This window comes from Pan troglodytes, chromosome 9 (assembly GCF_028858775.2).
Source record: "Pan troglodytes isolate AG18354 chromosome 9, NHGRI_mPanTro3-v2.0_pri, whole genome shotgun sequence".
In the NCBI taxonomy this organism is placed as follows: domain Eukaryota; kingdom Metazoa; phylum Chordata; class Mammalia; order Primates; family Hominidae; genus Pan; species Pan troglodytes.
In genome coordinates this window covers 77,903,204-77,927,895 of record NC_072407.2, presented here as the reverse complement: position 1 = coordinate 77,927,895, position 24,692 = coordinate 77,903,204, and the positions used below count along the sequence as shown (strand labels likewise).

The window sequence follows — 24,692 nt, the reverse complement described above, 5'->3', positions numbered from 1 at the left end:
GACCACTGTTAATGAGGCAGTTCAAATTACTGACACATCTGAAGAGTCTGAAAAATACTCTAGATATGAATTCCCCAAGAGCCAAATCATTGCAAGATCAATGTTCAATAACTGAGCAACTACTAAATTAGCCTGATGACTTTGCATTTATGTAGGGCATTGTGTTTTCCAAAGAATGTCCACAGTCATTATGCCATGTGTACCTTGTAACCACCAGTTTAGGAAGGTGAGACTATTAAAAGGATCTACAAAAACATTGTCAGAAAACCGTCAAAGCATCCTCCAGTCTGGCTCTTACTTGCTGTGTGCCCTCAGATAGATAAAACATTTAATGCCTCTTGGCCTCAGCTTCTACAATCAAGACAAGGGGTATCTATCATCCCTGATGCGTGAAGGACTTCTAAGAGAATAAGATAAAAAATGTGAAAATGCTTGTAAATTACACAAATTTGTAACATCACTGCTTCCACTTTTTAGAAGCATCAGAGGTTAAATGAATTAGGATAAATCAAAGATAAAGGCAGGGTAGGATTAATCAAAGCATCCTCCATGATACCACACTGCTTCACAAGATCCAACAGTCTTTCTTCAGTTCCTGCTCTCCTACATTATCACAGTGTTCGCTACTCCTGGAAACTATCCTCTTTCAGCATCTATGATACTGCACTATCCCAAATCCTCTTCTTCCTGACTTAGTATTTTTTCTTTTAATTCTACTGTTTTCTCTAGTAAGGTCACACAATCTCACATTTAGAACATATCTTTAAAATAATTGTACCCTACGCCTCATTTTACTTACTAAGGAAAACTGAGATCAAGAAATATTAGTGGCTTATTCATATTTCAATTTCTGGACTTTCTTTTTTTCAATACTTAAAACTTTGTGTGTCTCAAACTGAACAGGCATTAAAATATGTTTACTACAATCTCCACCCTCTAATTTCTAAATCCTGTGTGTTCTGCTACATATCCTAAGCAGTCAAGGTGTAGGCATCTCTCAAGCAAGAACCAAAACTCAGAAAATGTATATGGTTACTTTAGTCAAAATCATGTTTCTTAAGATTAATGGACGCAGTCCATGTGACCAAACTCTATATCATGTGTAATAAGATTCAAGTTTCACAAACGAAAGGCCAATTTTGTAAAGTTTCTAAAATAACCAGTTCTCCCGAGCATCCTTCTGGATTCTTCCTCAAGTACATATATAAAGGATGTCTAATGTTCTGAAATGTATTATGTGTCACGTAAACATTAGAAAATGCTGTCAAAATCAAATTTCAATGAACAATCTGTCTGAGTAGGGTGAACATTGGTTGAGTGTTGCTGTTAACTTTATTTGGAATTGCATTTATTTTGGTGGCTTGCTCCCTGGAAAAATATCCTTGATGATCTATCACATTTAAAATTAAAGCCAGATTTTAAAATCTTTCAAAATTAAGCCCAGACATTATGAAAATATAGAGCTGAGGCCTTTAAGCCTCTGAGCATTAGATACATGCAAAGCTTTTTTGGCTTGCCAAACATAATTCTTTTAAGACAAAGAACAGGTCCAAACTCAAAGCCATGTTTGGGGCCGTTGAAGGGCTTTCCGAGTGATGCTGCAGTTGTTAAGACTTTGATAAGTCTAACTTTTGCAACTTTGATTACTGTTCTGCAGGGTACAGAAGACCAGAAAACAGTTCATGTCTGTTTTCAGATCACTGGCTTCCAAATATTCTCTCCCACTGTCCAGAGAAAGGAAATGGCTTTCCAAAGACTTTGCAAAATAGATAAATTCAAATCACTGTAGCTACAAAATTTATGACGCTTGCACTAAAAAATGCTAAGCTTGAATAACAGCCTCTAAAGCTTCCGTTAATTTTCTCACATTGAAATGTCACAAACTCAAAATGAGAAAGATTCTTTAGAATTCAGGGCAATCTAAGAAGTTTCTTACCGTAGCAAAGAGAAGACATCATAAGAATTGCGAACACAGTTCTGATCCACCTGCAGAAGAATAGTCTTCTGAGCATTTGAATAACCCTGAAAGACATTAATCAACAAATTAATCAAAACCAAACAAAATAAAATATATGCACAAATTAATCATGCTTGTCTTTTTAAAAATATGACATATTAACAACTGAGTAAATCTAAAATTTTAGAGATTCCAAAAAGTAAAGTATATCTGCCATGTAATAGAAGCCTAACCTTTCAGGTGAGGGAATGTAAAATAAATTTTGGCAGGGGGATCTGACAAGAGTGGAGAAGGAGCGCGCCCAGCCCAGCCCCGAGTCCCGCGGCCTTCCCTCCCACCACAGTGCCAGCCCAGCAGGTGCCACCCCAGCCATGGAGCAAGACAACAGCCCCCAGACCCCGAGGGGGCAGAGCAGATTTGGACATGTCGCCCAACGCTGCCACCCTTGTGCTGACCAGTCATCCCCAGAGAAAGATGAACACGGATCCTCGACCCACTTTGGTAATGTCTCCACAGCGACAGAAGATGACAAGGATCACACCCACAACGAGAGAGCTCCAGATGATGGCTGAACATCACCTGGGGCAACAGCACCAAGGAGAGGCGCCTGAGAAAGCTTCTGAGAGCACAGGGACCCAGGAAACGTGCCCACCCAGGATCACAGACACGGAAGTGGAGTCAAGGCTGGGCACCTTTGGGCTAGCACAAGAGCCTGCAGAATCTATCCCCACAACTCAGGAGAGAGGCAGTAAAAAATGCAGCACAAAGGAACCCTCGATCCATGTACCACCACTGGATTCCCAGGAAGCCAGCTCGGTTTGAGAGAAGGAGGTATCCTGGAATCAAGGCTGCAGTTTGGGAATGCATGAACACTGGATTTGTTTCTTATTTCTTCACTTTTGGGGAAAATATCTTGTTTTTAAAAAGTGACAAATTCGGTGTTAGGTCAAAAAAATAAAATACATTTCTTCTCACAGTTTCCCACGGAAACAATGTTTCACATTATAAATTGTGGTGAACCTCCCAAGGAAGCTCCAGAAGTCGTTTTAACATATTATGTGACTCAAAAAGAGTATTAACAATAATATTTCAACTATGCCTAGCCATCATATGTAATGTTTTTATGGGGAAAAGGGCATTCCAAGTTCTGACTAGGAACACCAGAAACAAATATTTCTACTCTGTGGTACAAAGTAGCAAGGATACTTTCTAAAAAGAATATAGGACAATTCCAGAAGAAGAACAGAATAGGTATCTCTGTCATTTAAGAAAGGCAGAGGAGACTGAGTTGAGTAATGATAAAACTCCGGTCTCCTGCATAGCTGGCTCTACATGAATTACTCTTTCCCTATTGCAATTCCCCTGTCTTGATAAATTGGCTCTGTCCAGGCAGAGGGCAAGGTGAACCAATCTGGCGGTAACACCACTGCACTCCAGCCTGGGTGAAAGAGCAAGACCCTGTCAAAAAAAAAAAAAAGATAAAAAGGAATAAATAGTCATGTTTCTTTAAAAAAAAAAAAGGGGGGGGGGTGGGGAGAGTACACAGTAATTTAGAAAAAAAGACTCTGGACCCACCAGGAGTCCAATTCAAGCCTTCAATACAACAGCTATATAATCTTAAGCAAGGAACCAGAGTGCTCTTAGTTTAACCTTGGTTTCTTCATCTGTAATATGGAGATGATAATAGTAACTGCCTCACAAATTGCGGGAATTAAAAGTTAATATCTGTAAAATGAAAGGTATTTAATAAGCACCACATATATGTTTGCTATAATGGTAGTAGAATCATTAAAAGTTATATCACTACAGACATTAAAAGGATATTAGGAGAATATTATTAACAACTTTATGCTAATAACTGTGACAACTTAATTAGACAAGTTCCTTGAAAAGAAACACAAAAGTGCCCAAACAGACATACTATGAAACATCTAAATAGTCCCATATCTACTTTTTTAGTGAATAAGCAATTGAAAATCTTCCCCCCCACACACAATCCTGTCCAAATGGTCTCACTGATGAATTTCATCAAACATTTAAGAAAGAAAGAATATCCACTTTACACAAACTCCTTCAGAAAGCGGAGAAGGGAACAATTTCCAACTTATAAAACTAGCATTACTGATGCCAAAACTAGACAGAGACAACACACACACACAAAGGAAATTATACACCAATATCCCTCACGAAAAGAAACACAAAAATCCTTAGCGAAATATCAGCAAATTGAACCAGCAATACATTATAAAGATTAAAAAAGACATATTATTAACTGGATGTAGCCTAAGAATGTCTAGTTGATCTACCATTTAAAAAACAATCAACTAGACAAATACATGAAACAATCTTTATAAATCTATCTTGATGGGCACACCATTATAAAGATGCAATCTGTGAAAACAATGACACAAAGGTAGGGGAATAGAGCTATATAGAAGCAAAGCTTTTTACGGCATTAAAACTAAGTTGATATTAATTCAAACTAGAGAAGCTTGTTTTTTAAAAAGATCAACATTGACAAATCTTTTTTTTTTTTTAAACAAGTTCTGATTCTGTTACCCAGGCTGGAGAGTAGTAGCATGATCACAGCTCACTGCAGCCTCAACCTCCTGGGCTGAAGCGATCCTCCTGCCTCAGCCACCTGAATAGCTGGAATTACAGGCATGCACCACCATACCCGGTTAATTTTTGTATTTTTTTTGTAGAGATGGGGTTTCTCCATGTTGCCCAGACTGACCTTGAACTCCTGGGTTCCTGAGACCCTCCCACCTCAGCCTCCCAATTAGCTGGGATTACAGGCATGCACCACCACGCCCAGCTAATTTTTATTTTTTTACAGAGAAGTGTGTCTTACTATGTTGCCAAGGCTGCTCTTTAACTTCTGGACTCAAGCTATCCTCCTACCTTGGCCTCCCAAAGTGCTGGGATTTCAGGCATGAGCCACTGCACCTGGCTCATTGACAAATCTTAAGGTAAACTAATCAAAGGGAAAGGAAAGAAGACTCAAATCACTAAAATCAGGAAAGAAGTGGGAACGTCATTACCAATCTTACAGAAATAAGAAGGCTTATAAAAGAATACAATGAACAATTAATTGTATTCCAGCAAATCAGATAATGTAGACAAAATGATATAAACTACCAAACTACCAAAATGACCCTACCAAAATGACTCAAGAAGAAACAGAAACTACCAAAAATGACTCAAGAAGAAACAGAAAATCTGAACAGACCTATAACAGATAAAGAGGTAGATAGAATTTGTAATCACAAAACTCCCACAAAAAAAAAAAAAAAAAAAGCCCAGAACCAGATTATCTGACTGGTGAATTCGACCAATTATTTAACGCCAATCCTTCTCAAAGTCTTCAAAAAACATAAAAGCAAGGAAATACTTCTTAAGTTATTCTATGAGACCAATACTATCCTGATACCAAAGCCAGACAAAATGTCACAAGAAAACTATAGACCAATATCCTTCATGAATACAGATATAAAAATCTTCAACAAAATACTACTAAAAGTGATCTAGTGGCATATTAAAAGAATTATAGCCCACAACCTGGCAACTATTTCTGGGTATGTACCCCAAAAAACTGAAAGCAAGAATGGGAAGTGCCATTTGTATATCCATATTCATAGCAGCATTATTTACAATAGCCAAGGGGTGGAAGCAACCCAAGTGTCCACAGACAGGTGATGGATAAACAAAATATGGTATATTCATACAAGGAAATATTATTCACCATTAAAAAGGAAGGAAATTCTGACACAAGCTAAAACATTGATGAAGCTTGAGGACATTATATTAAGTGAAATAAGCCAATCAAAGGAAAAACATTCATTCATTCATTCATATGAGGTACCTAGAGTAGTCAAAATCATAGAAACGGAAAGTCGAACGGTAACTGGGAGGGACCAGGGGATAGGGGAGCATGAGGAATTATTGTTTAATAAAGAGTTTCAGTTTTGTAAGGTGAAAAGTTTTGCAAGATGAAATACATGGATGGTGGCAATGGTTGCACAACAGTGTGAATGTACCTAATGCCACTAAACTATATACTTAGAATGGTTAAGATAGTAAATTTTGTGTATTTGTAATTTACCACAAAAAAAATTTTTTAAAGATTATACACCATGAACAGCTGAAATTCATACACGGTATGCAAGGGAATTTCAATACATGAAAATCAATCAGGCTAGGCACCTGTAATACCAGCACTTTGGGAGGCACAGGCAGGAGGATCACTAGAGCCCAGGAGTTAGAGACCAGCCTAGACAATACAGTGAGACACCATTTCTAAAAAAAAAAAATTGTTTTAATAAAGAAATTGGCTGGGCATGGTGATGCATGCCTGCAGTCCCAGCTACTCAGGAGGCTGAGGTGGGAGGATCACTTGAGCCCAGGAGTTTAAGGGTACAGTGAGCCATGATTGTGCCACTGCATTCCAGCCTAAGTGACAGAACAAGACTCTGTCAAAAAGAGAAAGTATAGAAAGAAGGAAGGAAGGATCAGTGTAATACACCACAACACACACAGTCATCTCAGTTGATGCAGAAAATGCATTTGACAAAATTCAGCACCTTTCCATGATTTAAAAAAAAAAAAATCAACAAACTAGGAATAGAAAGGAATTTCCCAGACCTGATAAAGGGCATCTACAAAAAACCCACAGCTAACACCACACTCAATGGTGAAAGACTCAAAATCTTCCCCCAATATCAAAAACCAGAAAGACAAGGTGATTGCTCTCACCACTTCTACCCAACATTTGTACTGTAAGTTCTAGCCAGAACAATTAGGCAAGAAAAATAAATAAAGTGTATTCCAAACTGGACCAAAATAAATAAAATGGCATCCCATGTTCACCGATATAAAGACTTAATATTATCAACATAGGAACAATACCCAAAGCAATCTAGATATTCAATGCCATCTCTATCAAAATTCCAGCAGCCTTGTTTACAGAAATGGAAAAGCCAGTTCTCAAATTCATATGGAATTGCAAGGGGTCAATAGCCAAAATTATATTGAAGAGAACAAAGTTAGAAGATTCGCACATCCCAATTTCAACTTAATACCAAGCAACAATAGTCAAAACAGGATAGCACTGGCATAAGGACAGACATATAAATCAACAAAATAGAACTGAGAATCCAGAAATAAATCGATGCATCTATGATCAACTGATTTTCAACAAAGGTTCACAGACTACTCAATAGGGAAATAAGTCTTTTCATCAAATGGTGCTAAAAAAACTGGATAGCCACTTTTAAAAGAATGAAGTTGGACCTGTCCTTAATACCATACTTTTAAATTACCTCAAAATGAATCAAAGACTTAACTGTAAAACCATAAAGCTGGCCAGGCACGGTGGCTCGCGCCTGTAATCCCAGCACTTTGAGAGGCTGAGGTGGGCAGATCACTTGAGGTCAGGAGTTCGAGACCAGCCTAGCTAACATGGTAAAACCTGGTATCTCCTAAAAATACAAAAATTAGCCAGGCGTGATGGCACGCGCTTGTAATCCCAGCTACTCGGGAGGCTGGAGGCAGGAGAATCACTTGAACCCAGGAGGCAGAGGTTGAAGTGAGCTGAGATCACGCCACTGCACTCCAGCCTGGGCGACAGAGTGAGACTCTATCTCCAAACAAACAAACAAACAAACCCACTATAAAGCTAAAAAAAACTATAAAACTATTAGAAGAAAACACGGGTAAATCTATATAACTTTGGATTTACCAATCTATTCTTAGATATGATATAAAAAGCATTAGTACAAAAAAAATCAGTAAATTATACTTCATTAAAATCAAAAACTTTTGTGCATCAAAGGACACTATCAAGTAAGTAGAAAAAGAACCCAACAGAATGGGAGAAAATATTTACAAATTGTATATCTGATAGAGGTCTAATTTCCAGATGATATAAAGAACTCATACATTCAACAGCAAAAAGACAACTCAATTTTAAAATGGGCAAAGAACTGCAAGAGACATTTCTCCAAATAAAGACATACAAATAGCATAACAAACAAACAGAAGATAAGTGTTAGTGAGGATGTGGAGAAATGAGAATCCTCACATATTGCTATTAGGAATGTATTGGTCAGCCACGGTAAAAAAAAAAAAAGCTTAGCAGTTCCTCAAAAAGGTAATCATAGAATTATAATATGACCCAGCAATTTCACTCCTAGGTACATACCCAAAAGACTGAAAACAGGCACTCAAACAAACAGTTGTACACAAATGTTCACAGCAGCACTATTCACAACAGTCAAAAAAAGAGAAACAACACAAATGTCTATCAACAGACATGAATAAACAAAATGTGTGTGTGTGTCTCTGTGTGTGTACACATGCAATAGAATATTACTCAGCCCTAAAAAGGAATGAAGTACATTCCTTCCTACATGTAGATGCAACACCAAAACATTACACTAAGTGAAAAAAGCCAGAACAAAAGGTCACATACTATATAATTCAATTTGTATGAAATACCCAAAATAAGTAAATCCATAGAGATGGAAAACAAACTGGTGTTTGCCAGGGGTTTGGAGGACAGCAAAATAGAAAGTGAGCACTTCATAGGTACAAAGTTTAATTTGGGGATTATGAAAATGTTTTGCAACTTGACAGAGATGGTGGTACACAACACTGTGAAGGTACCCAGAGCCACTGAATTGCACACTTCAAAACAGTTAATTTATGTTACATTAATTTCACTTCAATTTTAAAAAATGGATGCTAAGAAATAATCAATACATTTTAAGGGCAGATGAGGAAAAAAAGGACAGAGGAGACAGTCTTATAAATCAGCAACAAAATCCAAATAATAGAAGACTTGAGAAGTAGATTTAAGAGTCTCAGGAGAAATAATTAATGATGTTCTACTTAGCTTTTCTTATTTTACGGAAAAAGCTGCCAAATATTTTTTCTTACTATAAAAAATTTATCCACACCCACCGACATACAACTAAAAGCCACACTTTATAACAGGGAAAGAACATTCAACTGAAAGCTAGAATCCTGGGTTTTAATCTACTCTGCCTATCGCATAAGTAAGGAAAATAATTTAACTCTCCTAGGCCTCCGTTTCTTTAATTATAAAATGAGATGCAACTACTACTAATAAAAACAGTAATAAAAAATAACAGCAATATAAAAAGTAATGTTTACATGCATTTACAGTGTGGCAGGCAGTATTGTATTTTACATGTCAACGTTAGCTAACTGTTAATATGTTAAATGTTAACACATTTAATACTCACAAACCCCTGTGAAACAGGTGCTATTAATATCCCCACTTTAAAGGTGTGGAAACTGAGACACAAAGAGGATTAAAGAGAAGAGCCATGCAGTCTGGCTCCACAGCCCGTGTTCTTAAGAACCAGGCTATACTTGATGATCTCTAGGACCTTTTCCAATTCTAAAAATTCTGAGTCCATGTACATTTAAGGCAATTTAAGGACATTATTAAGCCCTCCTGTTTCAGCCATCACTTAGCAATTAACATTCTTGAAATATGCTAAGAGCCTTGTTCTGAATGACATCTAACTTCACCAGATGTTCGATCCCAACAGACTTCTGATGAAGGATTATAATGGAAAGAAACGGCTCATTTGTATCTGGTTATCTGTGTGAGATACTGCCAAGTGCCAAAGAGCCCAGAAGAGATTTACATGTCACTCAAAATTCTTCTGAAGTCAGGCCTAACAATTCTTCAAGGAACAGAATAGTAACAAGTCTGGGTGAGTGCCTATTAAACTGCTCAGGGAAATAGATAATTTAACATATCCAATGAGCAGGAGTAATTCCAGGCAAGTCAGGTGTATTTCTAGATGAGTGGCCAGCAAACTTTTTCCATAAAGGGCCACATAGTAAATGTTTTGGGCTTTGCAGGCCACATGTCATTTCTGTCACATAGTCTTATTTTTTCTTTAAAATTCTTTAAAAATGTAAAATCATTCTTAGTCGCAAGCTATACAAAAATATGTGCTGGACTACAGTTTGCTTATCCCTGTACTAGTTCATTGGATGAGTCACGTTTTAAAACATGTTACTATATATTTTGAGAGTTTTTAGCTGCAACAACACAAGACTGTCCTTAACTTCATTAAAACTACAAAATGTATACAGAAATAACGCAGTTAGTAGGATAACTGATTAGGAAGCAAATAGCATTATACATATACTTCTTCCTTTCAGTGTTTACTGAACACCGAGTACATAGATGGTGTTAGGCAATTATTACTACTGTCCTCATAGAGTACACAACCCAGTGAAGGTTCCAAGTGAATCAAATAATGCAAGAGTGCCATAAGAAAGGCTTTTTAAAAAGCTACAGGAGTTCTGCTGCAGTAAAGATTCCATCTGGTAGAACAGGAACATCAAAGACTGCAGGGGTGGCAGTATTTGGGATGGATTAAGTAGTACTGAAAAGCTGAATGGCAGTGAAGGAAAGTCCCACACAGACTGAACACCTTTAGCCAAAGCATGACAGCAGGAAAACACAAGCTGCATTCAGAGAAAATTAAATAGTAGTCCAATTCGTTTAGCTTCAGTGACGTGGAAATTATTTGGATCCCTGGAGAGGGAGATACAGCTGAATAAGTAAGTAAGGAGGGCCAGAACACAGCAAGTCTTGAATACCATGCTAAAATGTAAAGACAACCTATGGGCAGTAAGAACTCATGGAAGGTTTCTAACAGTTTAGGGTTATAATCAGAGCTACATTTAAGGAAGGTTACTCTGGTATTAACAAACCTCATAAATTGGAGGAAGACTGTCCAACTACCCGATAGGAGGCTACTGTAAAAATCCATACATATTAGACATAATGAGGGTTCAAAATCCATCAGTGGCAATGGTAATAAAAAACAACAGAAACAGAAAAAGAGAGAGGAGGAGGAGGAAGGTGGGGAGGAGGAGGAGGAAGATGCGGGGGGAGAAGGAAGGTGGGGAGGAGGAGGAGAAGGAAGAAGAGAGATAAAAAGCGGAGACAGAACCCAAAGTACTATACAACTGACTGAATTTGGGCTGATGGAGAGAAAGCAATCAGACCAGAGAGTTGGACACATCTAGCAGACAATAAGAATTTACTCCATACAATCTTTAAGCAAAGGAATAAAAAACGAAAGCATCCTTTAGCAAGATTAATCAGGCAGCAGTAAGACAGAGTGGATACAAAGAGACTAGAGTCCATAGGTCCGCCAGGAAACTACTGCAGTGACCCAGCCCTTTGGGAATGTTGATCTGAGCTTGGATTATGTCAATGGAGAGGGAAAAGTAGCCACAGATACCAGAACTACTTCAAAGAAGAACTCAGAAGAGTCTAGTGGCTGACTGAATAGAATGGATAAAATAAAAAAAAAATCAACACTTAACTATAAAATTTGAGGCCAGGATAAATGAAAAAATAGTTAATAAAGACATGGAAAACTGGAAGAGAAAGCAACCTTGAAGAGAAAAAATGAAGAGCTCCATTTAAAGCATAATAATTTCGCAGGCATCTATGCAGAAATGTCAGAAACCACTAAGACAGAGAATTACAATTTTGAGTAACAAGCTATATCAGGGGTTCCCAACCCCCCAGGGCAAGCATCACCACCTGAGCTCCCCCTCCTGTCAGATCAGCGTGGGCATTAGATTTTCATGGGAGCTCGAACCCTACTGTAAACTATACATGCAAGGGATCTAGGTTGTGCGTTCCTTATGAAAATCTAACTAATGCCTGATCATCTGAGGTGGAACAGTTTCATCCTGAAACCGTCCCCACTCCCGTCCCTGGAAAAACTTGTCTTCCACAAAACCGATCCCTGGTGCCAAAAAGGTTGGGGACTGCTGAGCTATACTACTGATGACAACCAAGTGGTGTATTCCAATAGAATTTCTAATGATCTGCTGCTACAGAAGCTTCATTCACTCATTTGACAAGAATGTACTGGATTATTATTACACGCCAGACACAGTGCTAAGCACTAGGGATCAACAGGTGAAAACAGACACTGTCCTTGCCCTCACACAGTTTACAGTGTAGCAGGTAAGAGAGGTAAGCAAACGGGCAATCAGAATATAATAGGATAAGGGTCAGTGAAGAGGGAAATGTAATACAAGGTGCTACGGAAGCATATAAAAGGGATCTATCCACACTGGACTTAAGAGGTATATCACAGAAAAACCTTCCTATGGAAATAAGGCCTTAGCTAAAACTGACGTGAACAAATCTTAGCCTGAGAAAGTGTTAAGGATGGAGTGTTTAGAAATAAGGAATAGCAAGACCTCATAAGTCATTAATTATTGAGGGCAAACACTGCTGACAAGATTTGAATAAAGGAAGAATATGATCATTTTAGAAAAATAAATCTGACTATAATGTCAAGAACCAGGAAAAAAGTAGCAGCCACCATCAGTAGTGATGGAAACACAGAAGAAGGGACTCAGGACAACTCTATGTTCTGACTTGAGAAAGTAGATGGATTGTGGTACCATTCACTTCACTAAGAAACACAGCAGGAGGAAGTGTTGTGAGAGGGGAAGGGAACTGAGCTCAGTATGGGCTATGGAGAGCATATGTATCTCTGAAACATCCAGGCAAATTTGACACATGTTTAGATACATGGAAATCTAGACTGGAGGTGTTTATCTGGGAGGAAATCTCTCCCCAGCAGGACTTGCCAGTGTTCTATATTTATTCATAAAACCATAAGTGAGCTTTGAAAATAGTCGTCTTCTACTTAACCTAGGTAAAATAAGAAATCTTGATGGGCAAGGGAAAAAAAAAACAATGGCTCATCCTACTACTTAAGCACATTTTCAGATGCAAATGAGTATACTTTTTTTAAAATACAGTGTTTGTTTGTATGACTACAGCTACCTAATGAATCAGTAGACAGCCTGTGTTCCTAGGTGTATATGTTCATTTGGACATTAATAACACTTCTAGGCATCAGCCAAGTTTAAGCTGAATAAAACTGTGTACGTATCTCTGTTAAGCATCATCAAGCCTTAGACACCCCTGGCTCTGAGATCTGACGAAGCCCAGATACTGAGTAGTTAAGGAGGAAAGGTGAGACCTCTTCTTAGACAATTAACCTGAGCTGAATGAGTACATCCCCTCAGATTTGGCCCAGTGTTTGAGACAACAGAGGATGTTTTTCCTCTCCTTTAAAACAGTGAGAAGCACTGAGAAATAAGAATAGTGTCATTAAGCAAAGATATACAGATCCTGAAATTAAAATTAATTATTTTAAATTTAAATCAACAGAGATGAAGATGTTTTTGTTCATACTTCAAATATTCTCAGAAAATAATCACAATCACAGGCACACACTCCAAGTATGAAGTGGACTAAGTGCCTTCAATGCTACTCCATGACATAAGGACTGAAAGTAACCCTGCTGAAGTAGCCATCCCTTAAGCAAAAAGTCTACCTTAAAACAGAGATGGGAACAATGTGATCCTAGTAGACTTCATTCACTCATGGAAAAATATTCAGTAAGCAAAGTCTGAGACTTTAAAACTGAGTAAGGCATAACCTCAGCCCTAAAGGAGCATACACCCTAATAGGAAGAAAGGATGTATGGCCAAATTACTATAACGGTGAAAGCAGAGAGAAAGAAGAGAAGGCAACAGTGACAGCATGTTAACTAGCATTCGTGGAGAGAGAAAAAAAGAGAATGAGGGAAGATTCCCAGCTTTGTACAACAGTTGAAACAGAAATTAACTTACAGGATGGGGTGAGGAGGCCCAAAAATGCCCTCTATACAAATCTAAAAAAGAATGGTGAAAACAAGTTTTCAAAATATTAAACAAAACAAAATTTTAAACTCTCTGAATCCCCTGGTGAGAACAAGTTGAGCTCTGTTTCTGTTTACTTCTCAAGAATCTAAAACATCTATATAAAGAACCATACTTGGCTTTGAATTTTACAGTATTAAAAGTTCTCAAAAGCTCAAAAATTGTGCTAAGAAGACAAGATCCTCCAAATTCATAACAGGAAACGTGGCATTTTCCCAGATTATTCTCTGGCTTCAATGAAGAGAGAGAATGGGGACCACACTGCAGCAGCAGGGTTTATAAATATGAATTACAGGATAAGATGATTTTCCAAACATCTGTCAAAAGCTAATTCGATCCAAGAGAAAAGGGGGAAAAAAGACTCAGAGGGAAGCCAAATACAGTGACTAATGTGTGGAACTTTTGTGGACTTCAGTGGGTTGGTGGTCTCATGGGCATTGCATGCCCACTCTACAATAATAAATGCCCAAAGTCTGTAGAATAAAGCACTTTGATACTGTTCAAAGTGTTTGCACGTGTTCTCTCTCATTTGATTCCCACAATGCACAACTAGTTATGCTTTGTGCTGGTTAATGTGAAGGCAGAGACTTGGTACGCTGTCACACTATATGAAGTGGGAAGAAATGTGGAGATGTCATACAGCATAGCGGTTAAGAAAACAAGCCTTCAAATGAATGAGACCTGGGCTCGAATCATGGATCTGCTATTCACCACCTATGCCATGTTGCTTGGGGCAGTAGTTTAATGCCTTCTTCTAAGGTACTTCACTCATAAAAGCAGGAGAACTACCTCATGGGGCTGTTATACACAAATTAAATAAAAATACATAACCTTTCTGACATAGTGTCTCATAGCAGGCACTCAGTAAATGAAAACTGGCAACGGTAGTTTTTTTTAAGCTCTGTGTTCCTGAGAAGAGAAATGGAAGAAATATTTAAAAATAAAATAAATAAAAGCTCTATACTTACCTAGTATAATACTGTTAGTACACAATCACACCAGCTCAAACAGTTCAGAAATAAAATTTTACCCTGGATTTAATCTGGGTTCAGATCTCTAGATGCTTTATAATAAAGCAAGCAGCTATTATAAACAGTCCCTGAGGATTTTCCCAGTCTTTCTTTGTTCTATTTTGTAAGGCAGGGGAAAGGAAAACCAAACAGAATATGCATAGGAATGGACTTTTTAAATGATTTTTTTTCCAACTTTTCCTTGATAATGTACTAAAAGACCTGGGCAGAAATACACCATATCCAGCTCTTTGTTATTAAAATATTGGCTTTACTTGGGACAGTTAATCCCTACTTCTGAATGATGTTCTGCTTGCGTACTGTTTGGGATGTGCTTTGGAAACAAGTTAGTATCCGTTAGTATGACTAGCAAGAGGAAATAACCACCTATTTAATTTCTCAGTTCTACAAAGTTAACTACATGGAAATCTCTTAACTTCTCTGGGTTTCAGCATCTTCATCCTGAAAATGAAAATACTACTACTTGCCCCCCTAAGACGCTATAAGTTAAAGGAGATGTCGCTAACAGTATATAATCACAGTGAAATTAAATGATGGAAGAAACCTCAAACAAAAATTAAATGATGAAAATCTTCTATCACATCACCTCTTCACAGGTGACGTAGTATAACGAAGAAAGTGCACGTCTATAAAGAGGGAGAGATGTGTTCTGATCCAGGTTCTGCTACAACTCATCCTAATATCTTGGCCATTCATTTTTATTCCATAAGTACTTACTATATACCTATTAGATGCCTGCTACTGAGCCTGGTATTACAGATACAAAGTTAAAATACAGTTTGTACCTTCTAGAAAGAGAGAGAGAGATAGACAATTCAAAAAACTACAATAAACTCAAGAGCTACTAACAGAGGTATGTCAAAAGGGCTTCAGGAGCAAAGAGAAAGGAGCAATTCATTGTACAGAAATGACTAAGTCACGGAATGAAAGGAAGTCACTTTGCCCCTCTGTGACTCAATTTCTTTTAAGCAAATAATGATAAATTGGCCCTACCTTCCTCTAAGGTTGTTATAAGGCTGGAATAAATGAATTACAGACAAAACCCTAAAGATTAAAGAGCTATGGGCCAGGCGCAGTGGCTCACGCCTGTAATCCCAGCACTTTGGGAGGCCGAGGCGGGTGGATCACGAGGTCAGGAGTTCAAGACCAGCCCGGACAAGATGCTGAAACACCATCTCTACTAAAAACACAAAAAAATTAGCCAGGCGTGGTGGCAGGCCCCTGTAATCCCAGCCACTCGGGAGGCTGAGACAGAGAATTGCTTGAACCCAGGAGGCGGAGCTTGCAGTGAGCCGAGATCGCGCCACTGCACTCCAGCCTGGGTGACAGAGCAAGACTTGTCCAAAAAAAAAAAAAAAAAAAAAGATTAAAGAGCTATGAAGGTAAGTACATAGATATATAGAGATAAATAAATTATAGCAGCTGGTAGCTCATGCCTGTAATCCCAGCACTTTGGGAAGCCGAGGTGGGCAGATCACTTGAGGTCAGGAGTTCGAGACCAGCCTGGACAACATGGTGAAACCCCATCTCTACTAAAAATACAAAAATTAGCTGGGTGTGGTGGCGGATGCCTATAATCCCAGCTACTCGGGAGGCTGAAGCAGGTAACCGATTGAACCCGGGAGGCAGAGGTTGCAGTGAGCCGAGACCATGCCACTGCACTCCAGCCTGGGTGACAGAATGAGATGCCATCTCAAAAATAATAATAATAAATAAAATAAATTATAGCTATGTCTAAGTTATCATCTGTAGCATAGAGCTAACTTGCCATGTCAAGTTCAATAAATCATGAGCCCCCTGAACGTCAGTTTTTCCATCTACAAAATAAGAGTGTTGGGCTAGATAACTAATATTCCCTGCGGTGTTATCCAGCTAATTAGGATTTTCTTACTTTTGAGATGAGGAACCTAAAACTGAGAGAAGTTAAGTGATTTGCTAAGGAACACAGTACCAGAACAAATTGAAAAATATAAAATAAGGAGTTTTCATTTGTTCAGGCTTTCAAAACAGATCCTGAAACTTGTTATACCTAAATCTTCAATCTCAGCCTATGTACTCGAGACGATCAAGTTATATGGTTATTTTTGTGAAATTCATCACCAAATTGCTATTTCAATATCTTGGGTTTCTTTCATCTACAAAGATTTGCTCCTTTTGACTTGGATTCTATGCCTGCTCTAATTTTTTCCATTAAAGTGAGAAAGTATTGCCATCTACTGGACTCTAAAGATATTACCGCTGTAGCTTCTAGTCAGAAAAATGAAATTCTTACTTGTATCTCTATGTATCTATATACTTACCTTCACAGCTCTTTAATCTTTAGAGATTTGTCTATAAGTAATTTCACTCCAGCCTTATAACAACTGGTCTAATGCTTTTGCACATTATCAATAGCACAAAAGTTGGAGTAATTATGCCAATATGAGTTACATAAAAATAAATACCAAAAGTTGAGGCTGGAGGTAACCCAGGGTGGAACAAATATCATCTACTCAAGATTTTTATTCTCAATGATTGCTGTGATAGCCCTAAACACAGCAAGCATTCACCTTCATTCACTAACAAAGTTTTACTGAGAGCCTACTACATACCAGGCACTGTGCTAGAGATATAGTGTTAATACAATGGTAAGCATTAGAGATGTAATTCCTCTTATCATAGGATTTAGAGCCTAGTGAGTAGAAGTTTCCATTTACTGGAGTAATAGTTGTCAGGAGTGCCTATAATTAAACTTACATCAATCTGACTCCAATATCCATATTCCTAACGACTAGGACCGCGCATTCATAAAAAGTAGCTGTCAGCAGTCCCACAAAAGACGAGTGGTCACCAAAATGAAATAAAGGCAAAGATAATCTTACCTGTATACATTAAAGGCAAAATCCTGAATAGGGATCTGAAAGATTTCCAGCTTACTGACTCAACAGCTTTTTATTTATCATCCTCCCCTAATCACCATCATAGCGGTTAAACCCACCTAGAAAACCTTGTAGAAATCTCTAAAGGTCACCCAGCCTTATTCACCAACCTCCACACCAACTTCAAGGTATAACAAAGCTCCTCTTTGCTTCCCAATAGTCACCAAACATTAAAACCTCTTCCTGAAGTGCTCTTCAAATTATTTAAGGTTCTGCTATAACTTACCTGCATTATCTGCAAGATGCAAACAAATGACACCAAAAACAATTTTTCAAACTAAACTCATTTGTAAACTGCATGTCTTCTGGAATATATGCTGTCTTATCTCCTCAACAAAGAAAATAAATTTTGAATCCATGTCTTATACTTTTGTATCCCACAGTACCTAGTTTAATAATAGGCTTGTAGTAGGCGCTTGACATTTTTTACCAGGAAAAAAAAATCATGAATCACTTTTACAACTAAGATAAAAATTTGCATCATCACTTATTCAACTTCTCTTTTGTCTGAATTGCTATTAAATACTTAAGATTGCAGTATCTGGCCAGGTGTGGTGGCTCACGCCTGTAATCCCAACACTTTGGGAGGCCAAGGTAGGAGGATCATTTGAGCCCAGAAGTTCAAGACCATCCTGGGCAACACAGTGAGACCTCATCTCTATTTTTTTTTCCTTTAAAAAAAAAAAAAAAAAAAACAGAGTGCCACATTTGTATGCCAAATAAAGACCATTTTGCTACATACGCTTAACCAGAATATATCACTCCCTAACAATGCCAGAAGAGGTTACTGAACAAAGGATTAAAATCCAGTATTTATTTTAATGAAAAATTTTTCAGTGTATTAGGTAGTGTCCAACACACTCCTGGAAGTGAAAATGAACTACTTAGCCATTGTATTCTATAGTTAAGAGATTCTGGTTCCTAAAAACTCAACAGAAAGATATAAAGCCTTTGGGAGAAGCAGATAAACAAAGAGGGAAAAGTTATGAACAGATAAGTAATTTCAGCTTTTAGATCCATAGTGCCTGAAGACATATTAAGATAATGTAGACAGAGGGAGTATTAACATCAACATAATCATCAGCAATAATAATAAAACTGTTTCTGGTCACAGCTAATGTAAAAAAGAAGAATGCCAAAGAACTGGTCAACAAAAATTTTAGGCATTATTGAAAGCTGCTTTAAAATGTGCTCTGTCATTGCTTCCTAAGGGTAACTTTTCCTCTTCTGTATAAAACACTCATTCTTAAAATTTAATCCTGTTCTCAAAGCCTTGTTGCTTCAGCATTTTTAAAGTTTTAAACGAAATACTTCAAACCTATATGATATCCATTTATAATTATTGTGATTACAAATATATTTGGACATAATGCTACCCCCACACTACATGTTTCTTTTTACCTTTTGTTTCCTTTTCTGTTACCTACCAAGTTGACAAAGCTTTCTATACTTTATTCCCTTTTTTCCTCTGCTAATTAGAAATCTATAATCTCTGCTTTCCATCTTTTTTTTTTTTTTTTTTGGTAGAGACGGGAGTCTCGCTTTGTTGCCCAGGCTGGTCTCAAACTCCTGGCTTCAAGCGATCCTCCCACCTCAGCTTCCCAAAGTGCTAGGATTATACAGTCTGGGCAGGGTGCCTCAGCCTGTAATCCCCACACTTTGGGAGGCTGAGGAGGACAGATCACTTGGGATCAGGGGTTTGAGACCAAAGTGCTGGGATTACAGGTGTGAGCCAACACACTCAGCCCTCTGATTTTAGCCTTTACTAGGTATCCTTAAATTTTTAACATGTACACTTGACCAAAATTTTTTCTAGCAAATTCTAAAGTTGGTTACTATCTCTATCCTCCTCCCAAACAAATCAGTGATCTCAATGAGTCTTAACCCTTTGAACACCCACTCTCATTATTGTTGTCTAGGGCAATGCTTTTCACTCTCTGTGGGGAAAGACCAGTTGGCTGGAGTTTTTTTTTTTCTTCATTCCATTGTGAACTGATACTTTTGTAAAATACAATGAAGAGTCACAATAACGTCAAATTGCTATAGAAGTTTTGAAACTTTTACCCTCACTTTTTCCACGTTGCTCACCACAGATTGTGACAGACAGTTCCTAGACAAGCAGCGGTCCAGACTACATTTTGAATAACAATGGCCTAGTTTCTTTCACCTTAAAACACATAGGTTTATCAGATATTTATTTTTGTTTGTTAGCTTACAGTCAGAAATTAAATTCACTAATGTTTTAACCATTTGTATACCCCTTGCTGTTTTCTTATACACTATATGCTCCCTTTGGTATCATTTTCTATTTGCATCATTCAGCATGGGTAAAGGGTCTGTGGGTAGTAAACTCTCAATCTTTATGCATTTAAAACTATCCCTGACAGGTGCAGTGGTTCACACCTATAATCCCTGCTACTCAGAGGTGGGACTGGGCAACAGAGTGAGACTCTGTCTCAATCAATAAAATGCTCTCTCACCCTCGCTTTTTTTTTTTTTTTTCTGTCACATAGGCTAGAGTGCAATGGTGCGATCACAGCTCACTGCAGCCTCGAATTCCTGGCTCAAACAATCCTTCCACCTCAGCCTCCCAAGTAGCTTGGACTACAGCCATGTACCATGCCTGGCTAATTTTTTTTTTTTTTTTTTTTTTTTTTTTTTTTTTTTTTTTTTGGTAGAGATAGTATTTCATTATGTTACCCTAGCTGGTCTCAAATTACCCTCACTCTTGACTGAAAGTTTACTAGAAACAATTAATAATTAACAGCGCATTGAAGACCTATTTCTTCTGGCATCTACTGCTGCTGATGAGAAGTCTGCTGTCAGCCTAATTTGTGAGTAATATTTCCTTTCTCGCTGGTAGCTTTTCAAATTTCCCCTTTTAGGATTATTCTTAAAGTTCTGCAGTTTCTCTAAGCTGTCTTTTCTCGGCCCTTTTTTTAATAGGGAGAGCCCCACTCAGCTTTTCGTGCTCATTTAGTGCTCATTTTACCCTGAAGAGCCCATCTTTCTGCCTACTTCTGGGCAGGGTAGCCAGAAGGCCCGAGTCTTCTGCTTCTTCCCACTTCTTTGTGTTTCTATTCCACTTCTGTTTGGGAGATGTTTATTGCCTTGGTTTCTTGTTTGTTTTAGGAAGGAATATTTCTTCTTTTTTTCTTTTTTTTTGAGACGGAGTCTTGCTCTGGCCTCCAGGCTGGGGTGCAGTGGTGCGATCTCGGCTCACTGCAACCTCCACCTCCTGGGTTCAAGCAGTTCTCCTGCCTCAGCCTCAGAGTAGCTGGGATTACAGGCACCCGCCACTATGCCTGGCTAATTTTTGTGTTTTTAGTAGAGATGGGGTTTCGCCACATTGGCTAGGCTGGTCTTGAATGCCTGACCTTGTGATCCACCTGCCTCGGCCTCCCAAAGTGCTCAGATTACAGGTGTGAGTCACGGCACCCGGCCAGGAATATTTCTTTTACATTTCTCCGATTTCATCAATCCTTGCTTTTTGCTTGGTGCTGAGGAAGGTCTCAAAGTGTACACTTACAATGTCATCTTGACTGGAAACTCTGCTTGTGGCTTTGTTAAAAAAGACAAGGTTTTTTAAGGTTCAGTCTACATGTCAGGTGTTCATTTGAAAGCTGGTAAAGAGGGCAAGATCTACTGAACTTATCCAATTCACAAAGCTCACTAACTGAAGGACAATAGGGGAAAGTACACCACTAATTACGATCATATATTCAATAAGCATGTACTGACCATCTGCTTTTGAATCGCAGCTCTGCTACTCAGGGAGCTGCGTAATTTGGGGAAAGTTACTTAAGTTCTCTGTGCCAACTTCCTCTTCTATGAAAGGCCAAGTGTGAGGTTTAAATAAGGTAAAATGTGTAAAGTGTTTAGAATAGTGCCAGCATAGAAGTGCTCACTAAATACTAGCTATTATTCCCGTTAGAGGGAAACACTTACTCTGCATTCCCATGTTCCCACACAGGAGACAAATGCCCCACTCCATTTCTCAGGAGAAAAGGTCATGAAAGGAGCATCTGCAGTTTCTCTGTGTCCTCCACTCACTCCTCTCCAGGACTAGCAGATGACTGATCTGATGGCTGGGCTTCAGAGATGGACCTGTGTGTGACTGGCTTAATTCTTTCCAGGTTCTCTCCAATCAGAAACAACCTGTCTAACCACGCATACAAACTTTGCTTCTGGCTTGGAGGCTCAGGCTTTGTTCCCATAAGAGGAAGACCTTGGTTTCACTTGTTTTGTTATTTTGTGGGGGAGGTTCAGTCCAAGAGGAAGTATATAGAAGGAATCGACAAGCCCTTTTAGTCACAGCAAACTCTTTTAGTCACAGAATTTAAATCACATTTGTCCATCAGTTTTATTAGTAATAAAGCCAATGTTCTGATCTACATTTATCTATCACCTATCCTTTTTTTTTCTTTCCCTTCCCCGAGACAGGGTCTCGTCCATTGCCCAGTGAAGTGGCGCCATCAGGGTTCACTGCACCATCAACCTCCTGGTCTCAAGCAATCCTCCTGCCTCAGCCCCTTAAGTTGGTGGGACTACAGACACGTGTCACCACACCTGGCTAATTTTTTGTTTGAATTTTAGTACAGACAAGGTCTTGCTACGTTGCCCAGACTGGTCTCGAACTGCTGAGCTTTCGAACTGCTGATCCTCCCAGCTCAGCCTCCCAAAATCTACTGGGATTACAGACTATCACCTATATCTGAACTTGCTCCAAACTCAGGAGAAGAAGAAAGGAGTATTAGTTATTGGCTTACTCAAAATCTCAACAGCTCTGAGGATTTGGCTATAAGGTTCTTGGGGTATTAAATACAATAATAGATGTGAAGCTCTTACAGTGTTTGATATACAGTAATGCTCAATACATTTTAGCTATTAATATTATTATTATATGTGCCAGATATTGTCCTAAAAGGTGAGTTATACCAGTTGCAGGAGGAACTTAATGTTGCAACAGTATTAGAACAGCTAACCCTGTACATGAGATATTATGAACAGCAGCAGTAGCAATCCCATAATTATTTCATTAAATCACAAACACTTTTACTAAGCAAACTGCATACCCCAAAAACTGTGGCAGGTGCTGGGAATTCAATATTATTTATAGAAATCTGTCCTTCAAAAGCTTACAGGCTAGAAAGGAAGAAAGACAAGCCTAGTTGCAAAGTGGTATATCCTATGTCAAAGGTATACATAGTATGTTGATATAGGAACTTAGAAGAGGAGAGGTTTGAAATAAAGAAAGAAAAATGTCTATCAGAGTTTGAATTGAATTTTGAAGAAGTCACTTGAATAAATTCCATTTTGCTAAATCCAATGGGCAATTTTTGGTCCTCCTATTTGATCACTCTCTCCTCTTAAAAAAACAAGCAAAAAGACAAACAACAATAACAACAACAACAACAACAAAACCCTTTCTTTCTTTGGACTTTGAGATTCTACACAAAACTTTGCTCTCTTTCCCTTGGACCACTTCTTTTCAGTCATCTTTTCTGGTGCCCCCTTGTCTATGTGGACTTTAAAAACTGGAGGTCTTCCAGGCTTGGGTACCTAGCCCCCTTTCTTCCTACAGTACTGCCTGTTCCTAGTCCATCTTATCACCACTTATGACTTCAATGACTGTTTGTCATTGGCCCCACATAAATATTTCTAACCTAGTCCTCTCCTCTGAACTTCAGACTCATAGATCCAAATGCCTACTTCCATCTACACATGAATGTCTCAAAGGCATCTCAAACTCCACAGGATCAAATCGCAACTCACAATCTGCCTCCACCAAACCTGGTTTTCCTCCAGTGTCACTTCGTTTTCTCAGCGCCTGACACCTTTATCCATCCAGTTACTTCATCTAAGCCAGAAACCCAAAAGTCATCCATGACACCTCCTTTTTCTTATGCCTTAAATTCAAATCATCAGCAAGTCCTAATGATTTTATCTACTAAAACTTTCTTAAATCTATCTTCTCTCTATTCTACTGTCACCCTGTTTCAAAGTATTACATCTCTTATCTGGTATACTGTAAGATCCTCCTTACTGGTCTCCCACAAATATTCTTGCCTCTTCTACGATCAGTCTCTACTGCAGCCAGAATGAAATTATTGAAACGCAAATCTGATAACCACACTGCTGTGCTAAAACTCCTTTCACACAGACCCCTGTTCTTAGGGTAAAATCCTTTAAAAGTTCTGCGTGCTGTGGCCCCTGCCTAGCTCTCCAGCCCCATCGGGTATCACTCCCCCCTCATCACTCTGACCTTCCTTTAGTCCCTAAAACTCATCATGTTCCCTTCTATTTCATGGCCTTCCAACATGTTAACCTCCTCTGCCCGAAATGCTCTCTCTATTCAGCCCCTACTCCCTACTCCCTTTACACAGTTCACTTCTATTCATCATCTGGAGTGTAGCTTTAAAAGTCAAGTCCCCAAGAAGACCTTTCTTGAGCCCTTAGAATAGGTTAGGCCCTCATTATATGCTTATATAGCATTTACCACCATTTGTGTTTACATGTTTATCTGTTAGATTACTGTATCAGTGTTTGCCTCTTGCATATATACTCCACAACAGCAGGAAATTATCCATTTGCTCACCACTGTGTTCTTAGCACTTGGAGTACAGTACAGTGGCTGACATACAGCAGGCACTCAATAAAATGTTGTTGAATAAATGAAGTACTCTAAGCAACAGCATTTCAGACAACCAAGAGCTATGAAGCGACATGATCACTAAGAGCAAATAATGCACAGGGTTGTTGGGTAGAACACCATAGTAGAATAGAAAAAGCACAGGCTTTAGAGGCAGGCAACCTGAAATTTCAGCTCAGCTACTTTCTAGATGGGTGAACCTACGAAGCTCATCTCAAACAACTTTTTTCCTTAACTATAAAATGGAGAGGACAAAACAAACCACATTGGTTTTGGCTAGTATTAAGTGAGGAAAAGGACAAGAATCACCTGGCACAGTACCATAGATAGTAGGTACT

The 24,692-nt window shown here is 38.5% G+C and overlaps 1 protein-coding gene across 2 annotated transcripts in view; it reads right to left on the bottom strand.

Moving 5' to 3' along the window:
* UVRAG (UV radiation resistance associated) overlaps positions 1-24,692 on the bottom strand; it is a 325,150-nt gene that overhangs the window by 228,374 nt on the left and 72,084 nt on the right. For both annotated transcript variants that reach the window (XR_010147617.1, XM_508649.8), the window contains exon 6: positions 1,937-2,022. Coding sequence is in view for 1 of the 2 variants with exons in the window: in XM_508649.8 (XP_508649.3) it covers positions 1,937-2,022 (86 nt within the window). In the remaining variant the exon portion in view is untranslated. The remainder of the gene's footprint in view (positions 1-1,936; positions 2,023-24,692) is intronic.